General features: G+C 38.9%; 1 protein-coding gene across 1 annotated transcript; it reads right to left on the bottom strand.

Moving 5' to 3' along the window:
• Nucleotides 1-5154: 5154 nt before the first annotated feature.
• On the bottom strand, nucleotides 5155-9098 carry LOC149821944 (protein SULFUR DEFICIENCY-INDUCED 1-like). The gene is made up of 4 exons (XM_089980999.1): nucleotides 8849-9098; nucleotides 6389-6601; nucleotides 6128-6283; nucleotides 5155-5820 (listed from the first exon to the last, which is right to left on the bottom strand). The coding sequence occupies exons 1-4, from the start codon at nucleotides 9002-9004 to the stop codon at nucleotides 5401-5403; spliced, it is 945 nt and encodes a 314-aa protein (XP_089837125.1). The 5' UTR covers nucleotides 9005-9098; the 3' UTR covers nucleotides 5155-5400.
• Nucleotides 9099-20465: the final 11367 nt, after the last annotated feature.

The following is a 20465-nucleotide window of genomic DNA, read 5'->3' as shown; positions in this document are numbered from 1 at the left end:
TTGACACCTCCTACCAATCACGTGGAGCCCCCGTTGGTCAGACATTAGTGTTTTTCACAGAATCGCTCATACGTGAATTGTTCTTCCTGAAGGGATGGTAAAGGGTACAAGCCCGAGTGCTTGACTCGTAAAGAGTTCATTTGAACTTGTGAAATAGGCTCGTCTAGTCAAACACAAAGCCCGAGTGCTTGACTCGGCTTCACTCGTACAAGTCGTTGTTCCCTTTGTTATTGTGAAAGAAGACCACACCCCGCCTCTTTTGGAATTGCATCTTGTTGCATCAAACAAAGATCATTTCATAGATTGGGACAAGTACAACATATCCTTTTTAAGGGAGACATTCATTGCAGCTCACATGCATTCCAAAGGCCACGGTTGAAAGTTCGTGTGGCTTAATTGGAGGCTCATTTGGCTAGAGAGGAATCAATGCATTTTCAAAGAAAAAGCTTACAGTCGAGATTGCATTTTATACCAACTGCGGTGGGACGTTAAGGAAAGGGTATGACACAAATAGCCAGATCGCTCTTCGGATTGGTTAGAGGGAAATTAGATTGTGCCTTGACACTGATTCACGAGAGCAGGTTGTATGTTCCCCCCGGAACACGGGGGCGTGTTCGGGGTCCGAATGAGCACCACATTGGCGCTCATTTGGCTGTTCGGGTGTGTACGGAGGAATATCTAGCTCGGGCGAGATATTCCTCCGTACACGACAGCCGAATGAGTGGCAACGTGGCACTCATTTGGACCCCGAACACCCTCCAGATTCACGGTCAGTTCTGGACAAAAAATCCAGCATCATTGAAACCGTACTGGGTTGGACGTTGGTCATGTTGGGTTGGACGCTAGTCATCTTGTAACGTTTTTTATGATTTGTATTTTGATTTCTATTTTTTGTTTGTAGAGGGTGTGATACCACCTAGCTGAGCTGAATTGTTTTGCTATACCTATCAATATTAATGTTATATACCGTTCTCTAAAAAAAAACTAGTACAAACTATATTTTATATGATATTATCTTAGATGGCTAAAGTGTGGCTTACAAGCAATATAAGTTTAGACTTCAAATCCTTTAGTTCACAGTCTTGAAAATGCATTTATTTTGTAAATGGTTCAGTTTGAGCTTGGCTCAATAGGTTTAAGGTGTAAATTTTATCATTTTCAGCTTTGAAAAAATATATTCTTTTGCCAATAAGCCACTTAAGGGGGTTGATTAAGGATGTGAGTCCTGTGTCAATCAAGACATTTTATGAATTCTCACCATCCATTTTGACTGATGGCGGTTCAAATGAAATAGCCTTGTCGACGTTGGCGGAGTAGGTGGTGCCGGTTTCAGTCGAACTCGGCATGTTTAGTTTGAGCTTGGCTTGACTCACCATAAGAACGAGCCAAGCTTGAATACCCTCTGTTTGGTTGGTTCGGCTTAATCACCAGCCCTAACATGAGTCTTTCATATTAAACCCTCTTTTCATGCCATCCATCGGGATCATGCATGGACGGCATGACAAAAGAAACTGCAGGGTCCATTGAATGGTGAAAAGCCAATCATGAAGGTGGTTAAGTCAAAGGATCCCTGGATAGAAAACCATTCAAAGGTCGGTGAATCTTCATCACTACCTAACCAGAGCACATCCAGTACTCGGGCCAGAACACTTATATAAGTGTTCTGCCTAACTAGGGGTCCCCTTATAAAAAGGGTAGTCCCCTAATAAAGAGGGGGCGCCAGTACTGCCCCCCCCCCTCTTAAGAGGGCAACACAGAACGACGCCTCCTACCTATCACCTAGGGGTGGCAATCGGGTCGGGTTGGCGGGTCGGGTGTCAGCATACCTCAACCCGAACCCGACCCGTTTATTAAACGGGTCGGCTGTGGCAAACACGAACCCGACCCGTTTAATAAATGGGTAACTCGACACGACCCGCCAACCCATTTAATAAAAGGGTTGGGTCGGGTAAACGGGTTTTCAGGTTCGCGGGTCAGGTTGGCGGGTCGGGTTGGCGGGTTGACGGATCAGGTTGGCAGGTAGGCAGGTTGGGGGTCGGGTTGACGGGTCGGGTTGGCGGGTCGGGTTGACGGGTCGGGCAGATGGGTTGGCGGGTTAACCCACCTGCCTAACCCGTTTATTAAACGGGTCAGCCGGGTTGGCGGGTTGGCATACCCCCAACCCGAACCCGACCTGTTTAATAAACGGGTTACCCGGGTCGACCCGTTTATTAAACGGGTTGGCTTAAGCCCAACCCGAACCCGCCTAAGAGGCGGGTTGGCGGGTCGTGTCAGAAATTGCCACCCCTACTATCACCCACCCAAGGCGTCTACATGTTAAGTGCGTCATGGCCATTCATTTTGCAGCCATGAATTGCATTATTCTAGAAAGTGATCTCAAAGGCTTGTGGGACCATCAACATTAAGGCCATTTGGGAGGGTTCTGGATGCCATTCATATGGAAGATTTGGCAAAAAATCTCGCACCCAAGTCGGATTCCAGCGATCTAAATATTGATCTTCACTAAATGAATGATGTAGATCACATCTATGGAGTCCGATTTGATCAAAACAACTTGCACCAATGAAATCCCAAGGTGGAATATGAAGATATAGATGACATTGGGGATGAATGAAAGCAATTTGGTTTTGACATTGCCAAAGAAAGGCATGTTATTTAAGATTAAATCAGATTTTTTTTTCCTGATAGTCAAGCTTGGGGGACAACCCTGTGGGAATTGAATCCGAGACTCCCTGGTTAGGACAGTGCGACCTAAGCATTCAACTATCTCATTTGACCGCGAGTAAACTGCTGAAACTATGAAAAAAAAAAGGAGAAAAAGAAACCTGGGGCTTAGAGTCAAGTTTGTGTTAATGGCATTGTTATTGCTTTCATTCCTTGATGGTTGTAATTAACGTCCTAGTTTGAATGAGTAAGCAATTTTGTGCTTTTGCTTAAAAATTCCTGAAAGTAGAAATCTTGGTATTCATAGAAAAGGGGCGTTCCTCTAGAAGGAAAGCCCCCACCAAAATTTGGAAGACTTGATCAATTTGCATGTTTTCTTCCACTTGAAGACGAGCAACTAGGATTACAATGGTTTGAATATGTAAACCGTGTTGATTTAACATGATTTGGATGCATGTTAACTCAACACGGTTTTATCAACACTAATTGAGCTGGGCATTTTTTTTATGATGAGGAACCCTAGAACTCTGATCACTTGGTAAGCCTGCCCCCCTTAAGGTGAACCCCCAGTGCGGTTACCGACACTTAAAGTTTGGGGGACAACGGGGCTCCACCCGCCTCACCCCGTTTGGACCGAGGATGAATTGCATGAAACGGGGATGAAGGTTAAAATCTATCCTCGTGTGGGGATGAAGGCGAGGATGGACTTACGCTTTCCCCCGCCTTGCTCCGTCCCCGTCTCAATCCCCGCCTTTCCCCACCCCACCCCGTTCCCAATCCTTTAAGGAATAACTATAGACCAAGGGGAAACGGACTCCACCTCACCTCACCCCCATTTGGACCGGGGATGGAGGACATAAAATGGGGATGGAGGCGGGGGTGGAGGTTAAAATCCATCCTCCGTGCGGGGATGGAGGCAGGGATGAAGGTTCAGATTTTGAAATGGGACGGGGGTAGAGACCTTGTCTCCCGTCCCTGCCTCGGTCCACTGCCATCCCTAACTTAAACCCTTGCAAAGCTCACCAGTTAAAGAAACCCACACACCTGTGTGGTTGGGAGTCAAACTTGGGACGAAAGCGTCAGCACCTGTGCGGTTGGGAGTTGAATTGCTGCCCCGTTCTTTTAAATCCAAAAAAAATATATCAAAAATCAAGCTGAGTCAAGTCTGGCGTTTCACACACTGACAAGGGCAAGCTAGATCTAGACAAGGAGATCCACCACAAAAGTTTTGAACCGCCCTAAAACGGTTTCTCTCTGTTATGGGTTTCAATTTTCAAACCACTTGCGGTCAATCCAGCAATCGTGAATGGAAGTTTTTTTTTCAAGGAGGGACGGGGAAACCACCCCAGAAAAGTGTAAACCCGGGCGCACCCTTTGGCCCAAGAGAGCCACCAGGCTTACCCAAAGGGAATAACGCCCGTGAGAATCGAACCCCGACTGTCCGTTTAAATCGTGAACGGAACACCTTAGCGTTAATCTCTCCCTCACACACAGAGAGGGTTGTAACCGTGGACCATCAGCAACCTATGGGACAGAGATTTTAATATAATGCAGAAACTCCCGAGTCCGGATCGGGTGCAATATGAATTTGTGCATTAAGCACCTCATCACCCTCCACCAGGGGTCTTGGGTCCCACACCTGATAGGCCCTGGAGGGTGATCAGGTGCTTAATGCACAAATATTTGTGCAATCATATTGCACCAGATCTTTTCAGGCCCTTTGGTGCACGCAAAGGTAAGAGTCAGGCAGGAGGGTCCTACCAACCACGTTCCCGCCTGCTGGTTGCCCAGAAACACACGGCTGTTGGCCGCAGAATAGTAACCAAAGGGCTCATTTCCTTCTTCCTACCATGTTTCTGCTTCAACCAATTCGAGAATCTTAAGCTTAAAATATAGGCCAAGACATATCACAGGTGGAGACAGTGCTATCCGAGGGGCACCCCAAGGGTGGGAAGCGCGAACTCGCTTTTCGTAAAATAGAAAAGCATACCTTTCACTTTTCAATTGTATATTAATATATATATTATTATTTTTTAACTATAAAAAGCTTTCGCAATCATCTTATATTGTTTCTTACTTGCCTTTCACGTCATTTTCTGCTTGTTTCCGTGTCTTTTCATATTTGCTTCCTACGCACACATTTTTTTACGCTTTTCATGAACTTCTACAATCACTTCATAATCGCATCCCGCTTCGCACTTCGTGCTATTTTCCTTACACTTACTTTTCCACCCTCGGATTCACCGCATAACTTTCCGTATCCATTTCGTAGGTTAACTATAAATGGGCATATTGTGACAATATTGCTTTACCGCCACTTTTATGCTTCAAAAATGATCATAATCAGAGCTTGTGCCTACTGCAATTTTAAGCGTTCATACCGTCATGGCTTCCATTTATCCCAATCTAGTAGCAGACAAAACGCAGCCAACAACCATCCAAAGTTTTTATATTTATATTTGCCATGTTAATTTTCAAAGCAGTCTGTTCGGTAATAGAAAATAACTGGATAAAATTTCATTTCACACCCAATACTTTCCCGCCTCGTCATGGGACCACAGAGATATATATGTCATAGTAACAACAATAAAGCCAATCAACGAACCTCCTGTGGTCATTATTATCATTTTCCTCTCCCCGACTCTTTTGGTGCAGACAGGACAAAATTAGCTGAAGACCACACCTACTATTTACAGATTCCCATAAATCTCACCACTGATCACAAGACATACATAATTAACAAGCCAATTGATTCCTATAAGGTGTGATTTCTTCAAAGATGGGCAATCTCTTAGACCTCGTGGGAACCCAGTCGTTAGTTAGCATGTCTAACCCACCAAGAATGATCTCTTCTAGATGATCGAACCCGTCTTGATAATCACAGCAACCAAGATCACTCAAACCTCCTAATCTTCTCAATTCTTTTAGCAATTCTTCAGCCCGAACAATCGACTTGCCATCTTCTGCTCCGCCGTATCTTCCCTTCATGACATCTTCCAGGATCGCCCCTGCTTCTTCGTATCTTGCTTGCCTAATGAGGCAGAGGCTCAAGTTGCAGGCCTTGTTAGAATCCGGCTCGATCACTTGTGCCTTCCTGTATACTATCTCTGCAGCTACGTAGTTCATTTGCTGCATGTATGCCCACCCCAAATTACCCTGTAAAAGATACAAGTTTAAAACATGGTGATCCAAAAAATCATCACCAAAAGCTCCTAGTTTCACTGCCACAGCGGCCTTGAGCGCTACATCATAAGAACAGATTATAAGAGTGGCCAAGTAATGCATGGATTCAATTCAAGTGATATGGAACCACCAACCAGCCTAAAGAACCTACCCACAAGCCTAGTTCCGGCCGCACTCCTGAGAGGAAAGAAAACAGCGAAAACTCATGCCACTCAGACCTGAATTTCAACTATTCCCACATCCCCATCTACCCGGCAACAAGAATGGGCGAGAAATTTACCAGCACTCTGGAGGTCTCCTGTCTGATAGAGACCTGGAACTTTTTGCCATGAGAGCGTGCGGTTTTGGTTGGCTTCCCGTTGAAGGCCTCGCCTTGGTGTATCATACGAAGCTTCTGCTTCAGTAATTCTATCTGCTCCTCTACTCTTCCACATTTCTGTTCCCAACAGAATTTTTGAACAAAAGTCAGACTAACCAGGTTATTTGTCACACTGTCAAAATCCAACTGCAGTTTGTGAAATTCAATTCAACGTTCTCTCACCTTGTAGAGATCAATGAGGACGTTGTCAAGGGATTCCTGAGCTTGCCTTGAGCATAGATGTCTGAATGACTTGATCGCTTCAATGGCTTCCTCTGATCTGTCCTGCTGCTTCATCACAACAGCCATATCTTTCAGAGCACTGTCGATGCGGTCCCCTGCATTGATGGCCTTCCAGAACAGAACGATGGCAGCTTCTGGGTCTTTCTCAACCAGCTACAGATAAAGAAATTTATTTGGAATTTAGAACATCTCATTCAAACGCAGGCAGCCATGCATATAAGATACTCTGAAGAAAGCATGCTAGACAGTACAATAAAGCTCTCTCTCTCAAGATGGCTGAAGAATGCACTCTACAGAATACAGCAGATCAGTGTTTGGTGAGCCCATCCCTCCAACTGAGGCATAAACTACGATGAATATTCAGGAAGGTCCGGTTGAGAAAACCTCAACAATTCTATCATGCGTGCCATTTTTCAAATAATTTAAAAATCGAAAAAATGCACATCATGTCCGTGTGCATGAGGTCGTTGCATTTGGGCTTACTTTTTTTATAGGCCTCTCAAAGTTTACTTTTCAACAAAAACCCAAACTCTATCAAAGTAGGAATTTTGGTCAGTTATATTTTATTATTCTGAGGTCAGACGACCTATCAAAGTAGGAACTGAGGAGATGAAGAGCGAACAGAATTTGGTCAGTTATATTTTATTATTCCGAAAAGCTCAGCTGGAGAATGGCCTTTCTTCAGAACAATTTTCGTATGACTAGGCAGCAACGCTGTACTTTTTGTTCTGAACCGATTCGTTTTGTGCAGTTTCATGCTGAAGGGTTACGAAACTACTGACACCGTCAGTATTGGGTTCACACTTCCACACAGACCAAGTTAGACACGCCAACCAAGTTCTACAAACGTAAGTGGACAAAACAAAGCAAAATGAAAACCAGTTCACAAATAGCTAGTTTGCTGTGCGACACCTGTTCCTTTAGGAAATGGACATGGGCTGTACCCATCAATTCATACTCGATGTTTGGACTTTAGACAACCATAGATATGAACAAACGCCTCTCCACTTTTCCAAACTTTAAATTTTCTCCATAGGTTGATATCCACAGTTGAAAATCAAGTTTCAAAATGTGTCAGTGTGTGTGTGTGCAGCTTTCAAGATTTTTTTGGCAAGGAAATCTTAGGTTCCTAACTTTTAAAAAACATCATGGAAAACTTATGAAGAATATAAATAAGAAGAAATCTTAACAAAATTATCATAAAAAAAATCATGAAACCATGAAGGGATAGATCTAGCCTTTGCTGGACAGATCAGAACGAGCAAAATACTGAAGTACGGCGGTTTAGAACCATGATGGTGGATTCATTTTGTTTTCATAGCTCTCTCTCTCTAAAGTTTTAATAGGACCAATTTCACAGGATTTCTCATTAGAAAAAACATGGATGATTAATTTTTGCTTCATTCTTAATTGCACATTCCCAACTACTTTTCCTCTTAAACTTCATCTACGTTTCTCTTTTCATATTCCCAAAAGGGTAAATCTCAATCTACCATGTCCATGTGCCACTAATGCCTCAGGTCACTAATGTATAAAATGAATTGATGTAGAATACTAACACAAATAGAAAAGTACAGTAGAAATTGACACCACCTAGCTAGAATACTTTCCCAAATAAGGAGAAGCCACAGATACGCTTAATTAGGGGAAAGAACAAACACGGCCTGAAGAAAGGAAATCCCATCTAAGATCAGCCGCAAGATAGAACACAAAAGATCTAGATCTCTGAAATTGTAGGTCAATCACGCATAAACAAATCCTATAATCCATCATTGGACAGACAGAATCACATGAGCTTAAACATGGGCAGATAAAGTAGAAAGCCTAACGAAAAACTAGTAACATCATGTTTGGAGCAAGACCCGTTTGGTTATCCAAAAAAATTACGTCTTCTTCGGACTTTGGACAGCAAGAACGCTCAATTTGACTGTATATACTGCAAATGGTTGCATTAACAAACAAAAAAGATAGAAAGCGAATAGAAGAAAACATTATACGTGAACAGAGAGAAACACAAAGTTTCTCGAACAATATCCCAAAGGATAATATCCAAAAACAAGACGAGAAAACGAAAGTTCCAGGAACGAAATCTGCAAAGAAATCTCCAACATCACAAAATCAAACTCGATTTCCGAATAGAGAAGTTCAAAATTTCGAACAAGCTCGACAATCTACACAAAAAAAAATCCACAAATCCTCTCGAAAAACGACTGAGATGAAAGATTCACAAAAAAAGAAGGAAAGAAACGGCTTAAAAGCAGAAAATTTCACGCATCAGAATCCTTGCAAACACAAAGTCTACGCTTCGAAATCCCCTTAACGGTAGAAATCCACAGAAACGGATCCTTATAACGTCAGGTTTCCGATCAAACAAGGGGAAAAGAGGGAAAGTCGACCGACCTGTACGTGTTTGGCGCGGACATAGGGGCTATCGCCTGCCGGAACCTTGTGGATAACGTGGAAGAAGTCCTTCCGGCCGCCTCCGTCCGTCGGACTTGCCGGTCCGGCCACGGATTTCCTCGGAGACGGGAGTTTTCCGGCTGGTGCTCCGTTCATCTTCGCCTCGCGCAACAAGGAAAATGGGCATCTCCCGCCCCTTCCCTACCCCTCTAATAAATCCTCGGGGAGGATGAACTTAGACAGGAAAGCAGCCAGGTTCACGTTGGCTCGTTAGAGATAGTCATGAAGCCCTTTCCTTCTGTGCCACGTCATTACGGGGCGAAGGGTTCGGCGCCAGCCCCACGTCTGGAGTGGAACGGAAGCTCGGAAATGGACGAAAATGGACAACTTTTCTATGGACGATTTTGCCTTTGACGGTTACGAGGGCAACTTCGTCTCTCCTGGGGCGGAGAAACAGTGGGTGGGCTCCTCAGGTTTCTTTCTCATTGACTAAAATGGCCTTTTAAAATTTTGGAATGACGTTTGCTTGCTAGTTGCTAATGCTTGTAGACAGATGATTGGGAAGGTACTGTGAATTAATTCAGGGGCAAGTGAGTAATTTCGTGTGAATAAGACCATGGGATGGGGAGCGTGCCCAGAGCGGCCAGCCTACGTCTGACCCGGGTTTGATTGGACCCTGTATCACAAAATAACGGCGAATGTTTTCAAATCCGTTATATTGCCCAAAAATGCGATATTTAGAAAGTATCCTTTATTTTGAACGTATAACGTTTTTATTACGATATTAACACGATAAAGCACTTCTGATACATATTTTCAAAGGACTTATGAGATATGTATTTGCTGGCATTGCTGCAATCAATTGTACCTAACAATAGGCTTAGCAAATCTAACCTGATCTACATGCCCCGTTTCATAACCAGCTACTTTTGGATCATCGAGATCTTACCGAGATGCGCGCACTAAAATTTTCTGACTAAAAAAATGTTTTATCATTGAAAAAAAAGGGTGGTTGGTAGGAGCTGTCATTGCACGTCTCCTTGTAATTTGACATTACAGGTTCAAACCCTAGTGGTAATCTAAATAATAACTGTTATGCCTACCCCCAGCTTACCTTTCAAAAAAAAAGCTTGCATCCTGAGATCCCAACTACATATTGTGTACAATCTATTGAAACAAAAAATTATCATAACTTATGATTGCTAAATATTTACATACCAATGACTGTGCATGTGTCTGTACTTTGTAGCTTTCGAAGGTAGATCGATTACTTAAGGGAGGGTGGTCATTGGCCTCATTGGAAAGATTGTAGGGGCGAGCTATATATATATATATATATATATATATATATATATATATATATATATATATATATATATATATATATATATATATATAAGGAAGTCCGACCAAAGAGAGGTCCAAAATCTACAACTGATCGATTATCAGTAGTGTTTCTTCTCTAACCATGATCAAACAACACGGATTGAATTTTTATCATTCATTTAGTAATCGACACACTTTAGATTATGAATTTTTTATATTTAGATGTATTTTTGAAAGTGCTAAAAATCAATGGCACACAATACTTTTTATTGTAAAGTATTAAATGCATTGTGATCCGTTGTTTTTTCATGTTTTAAAAAATGTCTAAATCTCTTAAAGTCTTTGCATAAAGTATATATGTCTTAGTAAATAGATTATAAAAAACAAATATATAAGGTCCAATTGATGAAACACTCAAACATTGCAAAAGGTTAGCCGTCAGATCATAGTCATTAGTTGTAGATTTTGGACCAATATATATATATATATATATATATATATATATATATATATATATATATATATATAGAGAGAGAGAGAGAGAGAGAGAGAGAGAGAGAGAGATATGCTATGGTGCTCTCAGAGTACCTACTCCCACCTCCTAAAAATCATAGTTGTAGGTTGCATCTTCTCAATCAGACCTTATAGATATATTCAACAAAGTTTATTTGATAGGAATCATGATTTGGATAATGTTTTTTAGACATAAAAATAGGATTTTTTAAGTCATGAAATTTTGATACATTGTAAGCCCTTGATTTTTAAAGGTCTTAAAATACCTACTTGTATGCTATAATCATATGATTCAAAACTTGTTTTCCACTAAATAATGCTTGTAGATCATAACTATAGGGTCTGATTAACAAATAAAGTTCAAAAATTTTTGAAAACTAAAGCTTTTATTAGGTGAGAGGAGGTACTCTGGGAGCACTGTATCATTACTAATATATATATATATATATATATATATATATATATAATGACTTGTATGTGTGTTGTTTTTCATGAAACTAATCTTAATGTGATCTACATGCTTTGGGTAGTTAGAATTGACTTTTGAATCTCTAATTATGATACATAAATATAAGTTTATGAGCTTTGAAAAATAGATGGATTATATTATGCCATATTTTCTTGGATCATAAAATCTCTTTTTTTTTTCTTCAAAAAAACATGATCCAAAAAGACTATGTCGAACCCATTAATGAGGCCTGATTGGGTCAATAGGACTGGCTAGTATGATTTCTAGCTCATTTGGATGGTCAAGTCGCCGCAACGAAATATTACCATTATTTAATTAGTTAGTTAATTATATGTGACAAAAATTAATTAGTTAATTAAATGGTCCATGCTTTTCAAGATGCAGGATGAATGACCAACAAAAAATCACTCAGTCAATTGAGGAAGATGTATGTTTGCAATGACCACCGGATGAGTTTGGGTAACAATGAAAAAGGTAAATGGAGAAGGTAAACCAGATAGACAACTTAACTTTTTCAGGAAACTAAGGCTACTCAATGGAAGCCTCTCTCTTTCCTTCTCAGAACATAATCTTTTTGTTTTTTTTTAGGGAGGTATAGACCAATGTTGTCAGTATCGGTGCTTACCAGCAGAAAATCTACTTACCTGAATCAGCTATTTTTTAATAAATATAAAAAATAATTAAAAATTTAATATTATTTTAATATTACTTTAATGGTTTTAAGGCTAGTCACATTATGATTGACACAAAAATAGTTTTTAATTATTTCTTAGCTGATTCAGAATCGACTGATTCACCTGAATTGTTGGCCAAACTATTCAGGGCTGATACCGATACTGACAACATTGGTCTAGACCCACATAATGTATATATGGGTAACTAAAATAAGTTTACTTGTATGAATCAAGTTTTTTCATAGGTTTTTTTACCTTTTTCAAAAATTTTACTGTACAGATGTGATCTAGACGCCCGGGTTTATAGAAAAAGACCCTTGGATCATCCAATTAAGATGTATAAGAATGATCTTTTAAGGGTTAAAAATCATGGGCTTTGAATTCTGTAAATATTTAAGCATAAAATATCATATTTTTTTATCTGATTACAATGATCCAACTGTCAATTCTTAGCAAAATGGACCAGGTTGAATGCATGTTCAGGGTTAGATTTACAAAAAAACTTATGAAAATCTTGATTCGTTCCAGTAAACATATTTTAGTTTCCCATATATATGTTATACGCCCACATAAGCTTTAAAAATGTATTTTTTAATTTTTGAGGGGGGCAGAGTCCTTGCCTGCCCCCTCTTGGTTCTGCCCTTGGGCTGGTCCATTAAGTCACCAGAGAGGATTCTTCATTATAAAAAAAAGGAGAATTTAGACCATGAGAGCAGTAATTAGATCTGGTAACAAGACCAATGAACCAAATACAGCCTGTTTGGGCTCATCTCGTTTCCCCACTGGATCACACTTGAGCTCGGGTCTAGGTCGAGCCGAATCTCAGACCTTCTCCACAACAACTACACATACTGACTAGGGGTGTCAACGGGTTGGGTATGGTTCAGACTCTTGTGAAACCAGACTTGAACCAGATTTTCAGGTATGGTATTGGGTCCTAAACAGGTCCACTATAAGAAAAACCATACCAGGACCTGATAAGAACTACATGAACCAAACCGGACCATACCTGGTAAAACCATATTTTTTTTATCATTTTTTATTAAAAATTTGTGGATTTTAATAGGTGGTCTATGTTCAAACGCCATCGGCAACACTCCTTATGCAAGCCAAAGTTGGTGACTCCCTAAAAGAAAGGAACGACTACCTACCAGGTTCCTATGCATTCTTATCCTATCTACTTACCATGTTCACGTGTATTCTTGTCCTATCACATTTGTTGTATTCTGTTTAATAAAATCATAGAAAAGAGAACCAGCTGATGTCCTGATATAAAATCAAGAAAATCAAGATATCAAACGATATCACACGGTTACTAAAATTGAAGAATTGAGGAGCAACTGGAATCAAGGATGATATCACACGGTTACTAAACTTGAGGAAACGAGGATCAGCTGAAATAAAGGAATATCAAACTTTTTCTCTTTCAAGAATATCAACTCTCTCTTTTCAAGATAGTTTCTAACAATATATGTATTGTCCTCTACTCACTCTGCTTTTTTCGACTAAGTGAGAATAAAAATATTCATTCTCTCATAATTCTCGATTCAAATTTTTTTCATGGTATTAGAGCACTCAAGTGACATTTCGATACTCTGGATAACAGAAATGAATTGGCATCAAGCTAAAATCTTGAATAAATGGATAGCCCATTTTTCCTTTATCACTCAGACAACCCTGACATGTCGCTAGTATCACAACCATTAACAAGTAACAATTATACCAAATGGTGTCGTTCTATGATTATGGCACTCTCAAACAAAAATAAATTTGGATTCGTAGATGGATCCATCAAAAGGCCGACTTCTCCCATCAAATCTGTTACAACTTGGGAGCGCTGGAACAACATGATCCTATCATGGCTTCTCAATTCGTTGCATTCAGATTTGTCCTCAAGTGACATCTACGCTGAAACTGTTGCTTAAGTATGGGCCGAATTCCCTGATCAATTTTCTTAATCAAATGCCTCACACATTTATCAGATCCAACAAGATATCACAAATCTCAATCAAATGCAAACCTTCGTAATAGCTTATTATGCAAAAAATGAAGGGCCTATGGGATGAGCTATTCATATACATGACTAGTCCTCCGTGTACATGCAAAGTCATGAAGGTCGTTCATGAGCAGCAGAACCTGAAAAGACTAATGCAATTTCTAATGAGCCTAAATAAAAGTTATAGTGTCATAATGAGTCAAGTTCTCTTGATGATGCCATTACCGAATATATCAAAAGCATTTGCATTGCTAGTGTAGGAAGAAAGATAACGTGATCTTAGGGTCACGACTAACCAAGAACCAATGACATCAATCATAAATGGGTCAAATACTCAAATCAACATGGATCCAAGCAGAAATCAAAAAAATTGTATTTGTCCAAAATGTGATCACTGCAAAAACCTTGGTCATGTAAATGCCAAATGTTTCAATCTCTATGGGTTCCCAAATCGATCTGGTACACCCTCTAATGCTCGTCAAAGGAGTCAAGCTAGCGCTAACTCTGTATCTTCTGAAGGCAACAAATCTTGTCCCATTCAAACCTCCCAACGACTTACTGAGGAACAACTTAATCAAATAGTCATTGCGATAAATCTAGGTAATTCTAAACCAACACATGTGGTTAATCTAACATGTAATTTTGCTACTCCTTTTGTCGGTTTCACATCGTTCAAAAATTGGATCATAGACACAGATGTGACATACCACATTACAAAATCTTTTTCAAATATGATACTTTCAATTCCTATTTTTTTTCCTATTGGATTGCCAAACGAATTCTCTACACATGCTACTCACATAAGTAGTGTCTGATTGACACCAAATATTTTTCTTTTGAGTGTTCTTTTTGCTCCAGAATTTAGATTCAATTTTATTTTTTAGAGTAAATTAATTCAAGATCTGAAATGTGATGTTTTCTTTTATGATGATCATTGTGTTTTTCAGGACCATCTCTTTCGAAGAAGATTGAGGTGGGTAAGCAACACGGTGAACTTTATGTTTTTGAGATCGATGATAATCTTTCTTTAAATAGTTCATTTTATGATTCTAATATTTGACACTTGAGACTTGAACATCTCTCAAATTTTAGATTACAAACTCTCATAAATTGTAATAGATTACATGGTTGTATTCCTCACAATCATTGTGATATTTGTCATATGGTCAAACAAACTCGCCTTCCCTTCCCAAGCGGAACGATTTCTTCGTCAAAACCTTTTTAATTAATCTACTATGATATATGGGGCAGATATCAAACCCCTTCATTATCTATAGCACAATATTTCTTGACCATAGAGGACAATTATTTTAGAAATACATGGACCATAGTTGACGACTACTTTAGAACTGCATGGGTTTATCTCATGCAACATAAATTAGAAACCATAGTTCAGATCAATTTTTTTTCTTGCTAGTTGAAAACCAATTCAATAGCAAAATTCTAGGTCTCAGATCTGACAATGGTACTGAATTTTTCTCAAATGATATGCAATTTTTTTTAAAAGAAATGGGAGTTGAATACCAACATAGCTGTGTTGCGACCCCTCAACAAAACAAAGTGGTTGAGCGCAAACATAGAGATTTACTTAATGTTGCGCGGGCCTTGAGATTTCAAGCCTCTTTATCTATTAAGTTTTGGGAAGAATGCATTCTTACAACTGCATATATCATTAGTCACATTCCTTACAAACCTTTAATAGGCAAGACATCATATGAGTTACTTCATGGTAAGAACCCTATTTATGATCACTTTTATGTTTTTAGATGTTTTTGCTATGCTCATAACATTCATTATTCTCATAAATTTGATAACTATGCCTGCAAAAGAGTTTTCATCGGTACCCATATGGTCAAGTTGGTTATCGTGTGTATAATCCTGAAACAAAAAAGTTATTTGTTAGTCGGGATATAAAGTTTTATGAAAATGTGTTTCAATTTCAAGATCATAATATTCCGGATAAAGAGGAAGGGTGAGTCCTTTCCATATCCATATTCGAGCCTCAAACTTATGAGACCCAAGAACCTATTGATGTTTAAGAAAATGAGATTCATAATCCAAATCACCATGATCCAATTTCTGAACTTATTAATCATGAAACCATTGAACCCACTCAAGTCCACATCCGAAGATCTGAAAGAATTTGACAACTACCATCGCACCTTAAAAACTATAGTTGTTACATGGTTGCCCCCATACTACAATCAACTGACTCGAGAGAGAAGGTTCACAACATGGATCATGAGTTATCCCAAGCCATATGTTATGGCTTCAGAGATTAGGGCGTTGAAAGAGAACCATACTTGATCGATTATGGATCTACCTATGGATAAATACCCTATTGGTTGTAAATGATTATATAAAATTAAATATCACTATGATATCTCCATTGAAAGATATAAATCTTGTCTAGTGGAAAATGACTACACTCAGATTGAAGGCCTGGATTACAATGAGACATTTGCCCCCATTGTCAAGTTAGTAACCATGCGATGCTTGATAGTCATCGCATCAATAAAGATTTGACATCTATATCAAATAGACATCAATAATGCCTTTCTTCATGAAGACCTGGATGGAAATGTGTATATGGATTTACCACCAAGTTTTTCAATTTAGGAGGAGCGCAAAGTTTGCCGGTTATACAAGTCATTATACGACCTCAAACAATCTTCTAAAAGTTGGTTTGCCAAGTTGTCAACTCATCTACTTCAAGAAGGATTCTCACAATCTAAAGTTGATTATTCATTTTTTTCAAAAGGCATTAATGGGACACATATTTTTGTTCTAGTTTACGTGGATGACATTGTCATTGTAGGAGATGATGTTGCATACATAGAGCAACTTAAGTCCCATATCAATCAACAATTCTGATTGAAGGACCTTGAATGACTCAAATATTTTCTTGTCATTGAAGTTGTAAGATCCCAAACTGATTTTTTTTTTATCTCAATGAACATATGCTCTCAATATTCTACAGTATATGGGATACCTTGGGTCAAAGCCAAACCAATTTCTATGGAACCACATATCAAACTCAACAATAAAGATCGAGATTTGTTAGAAGATCCAGGGTCGTATCAACGCCTAGTAGGTCGACTACTATATTTGACTATAACCCGACCTGATATTGTATTCGCGGTCAACATTTTAAGCCAGTTCACTAGCAAGCCATGACAACCTCATATGGATGTTGTCATGAGAGTTTGTCGATATATCAAGAGTTCTCCAGGACAAGACATTCTAATGTCATCAACCAGCAAGATTCAAGTCATTGGTTATTGTGATTCAGATTAGGCTTTTTGCCCAATGACCTATAGATTTATATCCAGTGATTGGGGACAACTCTGTTTTCTGAAAAACAAAAAAATAATCTATGGTATCAAGATCATCAATCGAAGCTGAATATCGATCCATGACTACTGCATGTTATGAACTCATATGTATCAAATATCTGTTGTTAGACCTTAGAATTGATCATTCCCAACCAATGAGACTACATTGTGACAACTAAAGAATACTTCATATTGTCGTTAATCTAGCTCAAAAGCGTACCAAACATATCAAGATTGATTGTCATCTCGTGCGGGAGAAGATTGAAAACAGAGTAATTCAAACACAATTTGTTCCTATGCATTCACAATATAATTTTGTTTTTTACAAAGACGCTTGGTACTGATTACTTTTCTCGTCTCAAAACCAAGTTGGGCGTACTCAACCCTCACGCTCTAACTTGAGGGGAGTAAAGGAAAGGAATAACTACTTACCAGGTTCGTATGTATTCTTATTCTATCTACGTACCATGTTCATATGTATTCTTATCCTATCACATTTGTTGTATTCTGTTACTAAAATCATGAAAAAAGAGAACCAACTGATGTCAAGAATTAAAATCAAGGAAATGGTGATATCAAATGATATCACACGGTTACTAAAATTGAGGAAATGAAGATCATCTAAAATCAAGAAATATCGAGCTTCTCTCTTTCAAGAATATCAACTTTCTCTTTTCAAGATAATTTGTAACAATATATGTATAGTCCTGTACTCTTCTTTTTTTACCAAGTGAGAATAAAATGTTCATTCTCTCGATTCAATTTTCTTTCACTCCCTTAGGAGCAAGGGGTAAGCTCATTGAGTTTTGCGTTGCCCGAACAACAACCTTAAGTACGGTAGCCAAAGCTAGCACAACTAGGTCTTTGATATTGAGGGTGCAGTTGTTTTTTCATGTAAATAAAAAAAAGAAACGTAGCCTTGTTATCAGTACTCCTCCCATGTCCATGAAAAATGGTTTCGACCTTGCAATCAGGAACACACCTGTGGTATCTAACTTTGTAGGTCCTTTAATTTGGATGTCTAAGCTAACCCACCTAGCCAAGTGCATGGAAGGTTAGTTCATGTTAGTTGGCTCACAATTGGGCCCAATTGCCTCAATTCGTTGTCAGGCCATGGGCCCCAATTATTCAAATTAGAGGCATGTTTAGATCTAGCAGCAAAAGGTAAATGCCATTTTGGAGAGAAATCGTTGAAAGCTTTGCAGGTGGCAGACTGAGGAGACCGCCCTTTAGGAACTCACTCTATGATCATAGTTTTGATAAATTGCAAAAACTGTCCAACAACTTATCAGATACATATTACATTCAATCACCTGCTTTTGTTGATGCATTTTAAATGCTACAAGTTTGCAAAAAATGTATATTTTTTCATTGGTAAAATAGGCCATCTTATATTCTTTTGTTAAAGAAATAAATATTAAGGTTATTTAAACTAATTTTTGACTAAAAGATGGTTGCATGACTTTGAGATAAAGACTGAAACAGGTGAACTAGTGTAATAACCGAAAAGTTAGGTGACTTGGGTTGCCTTTTGTAATTTAGTCAATTATTAAAGTTCTCTTTTTTTTAAAGGCAAGATGGGGTTAGGCAGATGCCCACCAGTAAGGGTAGGCAACAGGCCGGCAGATGGGTCAAGCCTACCCACCCCGCTATGGGTCGGATTTAGGCCAAGGTTTTAGGTCCGGGCCTGTTAGGTATTGGGCCCAAACCCGACGCATTGAGTTATTTATTACTTGTTTAATAATATAAAAATAAAAATAAAAATATTAACTATTGATAGTAACTTGGTAACTATTACTATTTACCTAATTAATTACATTATGAAAACTAGACAAATAATTAATTGAGCACCTTGGTTTAAGTTTTTACCTGAAAAAATCAAGAACCATGTAAGTCTTGCTAAAAAAATCAGGCACCATGATTTGGACCAAATACACTTGATACCTAACCATCCAGCTACCTCATTGGGTTGGGTTGGGTTGGGTTGGGTTGGCTTGGCTTGGAAAGTAAGTTCTTTCTTTGAATGGTCCTTTTCTCAATAAAAGAAACATGGAGAGGGGAATGCAGTGTTATGTTTGATTATGCCAAGTAATCATGGTTTTTTTTTTCTTTTCGAAATAATAACTGTAGGTAAAAAATGGAAATACTGAAGGGCATTTTAGACATTTTAAGATATGTACCAAGTTCTAATCCTGCCCTTAACTGCAATTGCTCTGTGAAACAAACGAAAATGATTTAGCTGCACTTATTGAGCATAATAGGAAAAGATGAATGGAGAAGGGAAAGCAATTGGTATTTTTGATGTTTTAAGATATTAACTCATACACGTACAGGCCAACTGGATGCAGTGGGATATTATTTGGTAATGGCACTACTAGATTTTTTTTTTGAGTTTTACTCAGAAATCGCCCCAGGTGCATAGACCTAGCTGCGCTGGCTCAGCCTGCCTTAATAAGGTTCGGGTCCATGTTGGCGTAAAACTTTGAGGGCATACCCCTTGACCTTAGGGAGTCGCTAAGCTTCAGTTTATGCAGGGGGGTGACGTCCATGGGATTTGAACCTAGACTGCCCGTCTAACAGTCTAAGCCCCATCCCACTATGCCAAACCCCTTCTCTGGATCTCTATGGCGTGGATTGTTTTGATCAATGTTATGGTGCATATCAGCCTGCTGATACACATTGTATAGGCAGAAAACTGATAGGCTTCACTCCTATTTTTAAATAAATACAAAAAAAATTTAAAAAAAAAATTATTATTATTATTTTAATGGTTTCAACAGGTGTCACATTATGATTGACACAAATTTTTTATTTTTATTTTCTGGCTGATACAAAATGATTCACTTGAGCATCGGTATCAACCCGATACAGCTGAATCGGTTGCCCAACGATTCAGGGCCGATACCGATACTGACAACATTGGTTTTGACACAATCTGACCTCATGAATAGATTCAGCATGTTCAATGTAGTAGGAATAAGCTTTTGGTTCGTGTATTGCACATTGTAGTGTGTTGATTTTTGAAGCCTTATAAAAATATATCTACAAATTGTAATCAGAATCTAATAGCTGATTTCTACTAAGTAAAACATGTAGATCACATCTATGAAAATGAAAAAAAAAAGCATTTGTACCTCATGTCGACATTACCAAATGTTACCCCTGATGCAAATAAAGATATGACTTAAGGACAACTTTGACCTGAATCCAAGTGTAAGTAATTCATTTATATGATTCATGTCATATACTTCACTTAAAACTCAGAGGTGCACATCTTTTGCTGTGATGCCGAAGGTAAACTCCC

The sequence above is a fragment of the Nuphar pumila genome, chromosome 11 (genome assembly GCF_984573655.1).
Source record: "Nuphar pumila chromosome 11, dmNupPumi1.hap1.1, whole genome shotgun sequence".
NCBI classification, from domain to species: Eukaryota; Viridiplantae; Streptophyta; class Magnoliopsida; order Nymphaeales; family Nymphaeaceae; genus Nuphar; species Nuphar pumila.
Note: the sequence above shows the minus strand (reverse complement) of the source record. Positions and strands in the feature narration are given on the sequence as shown.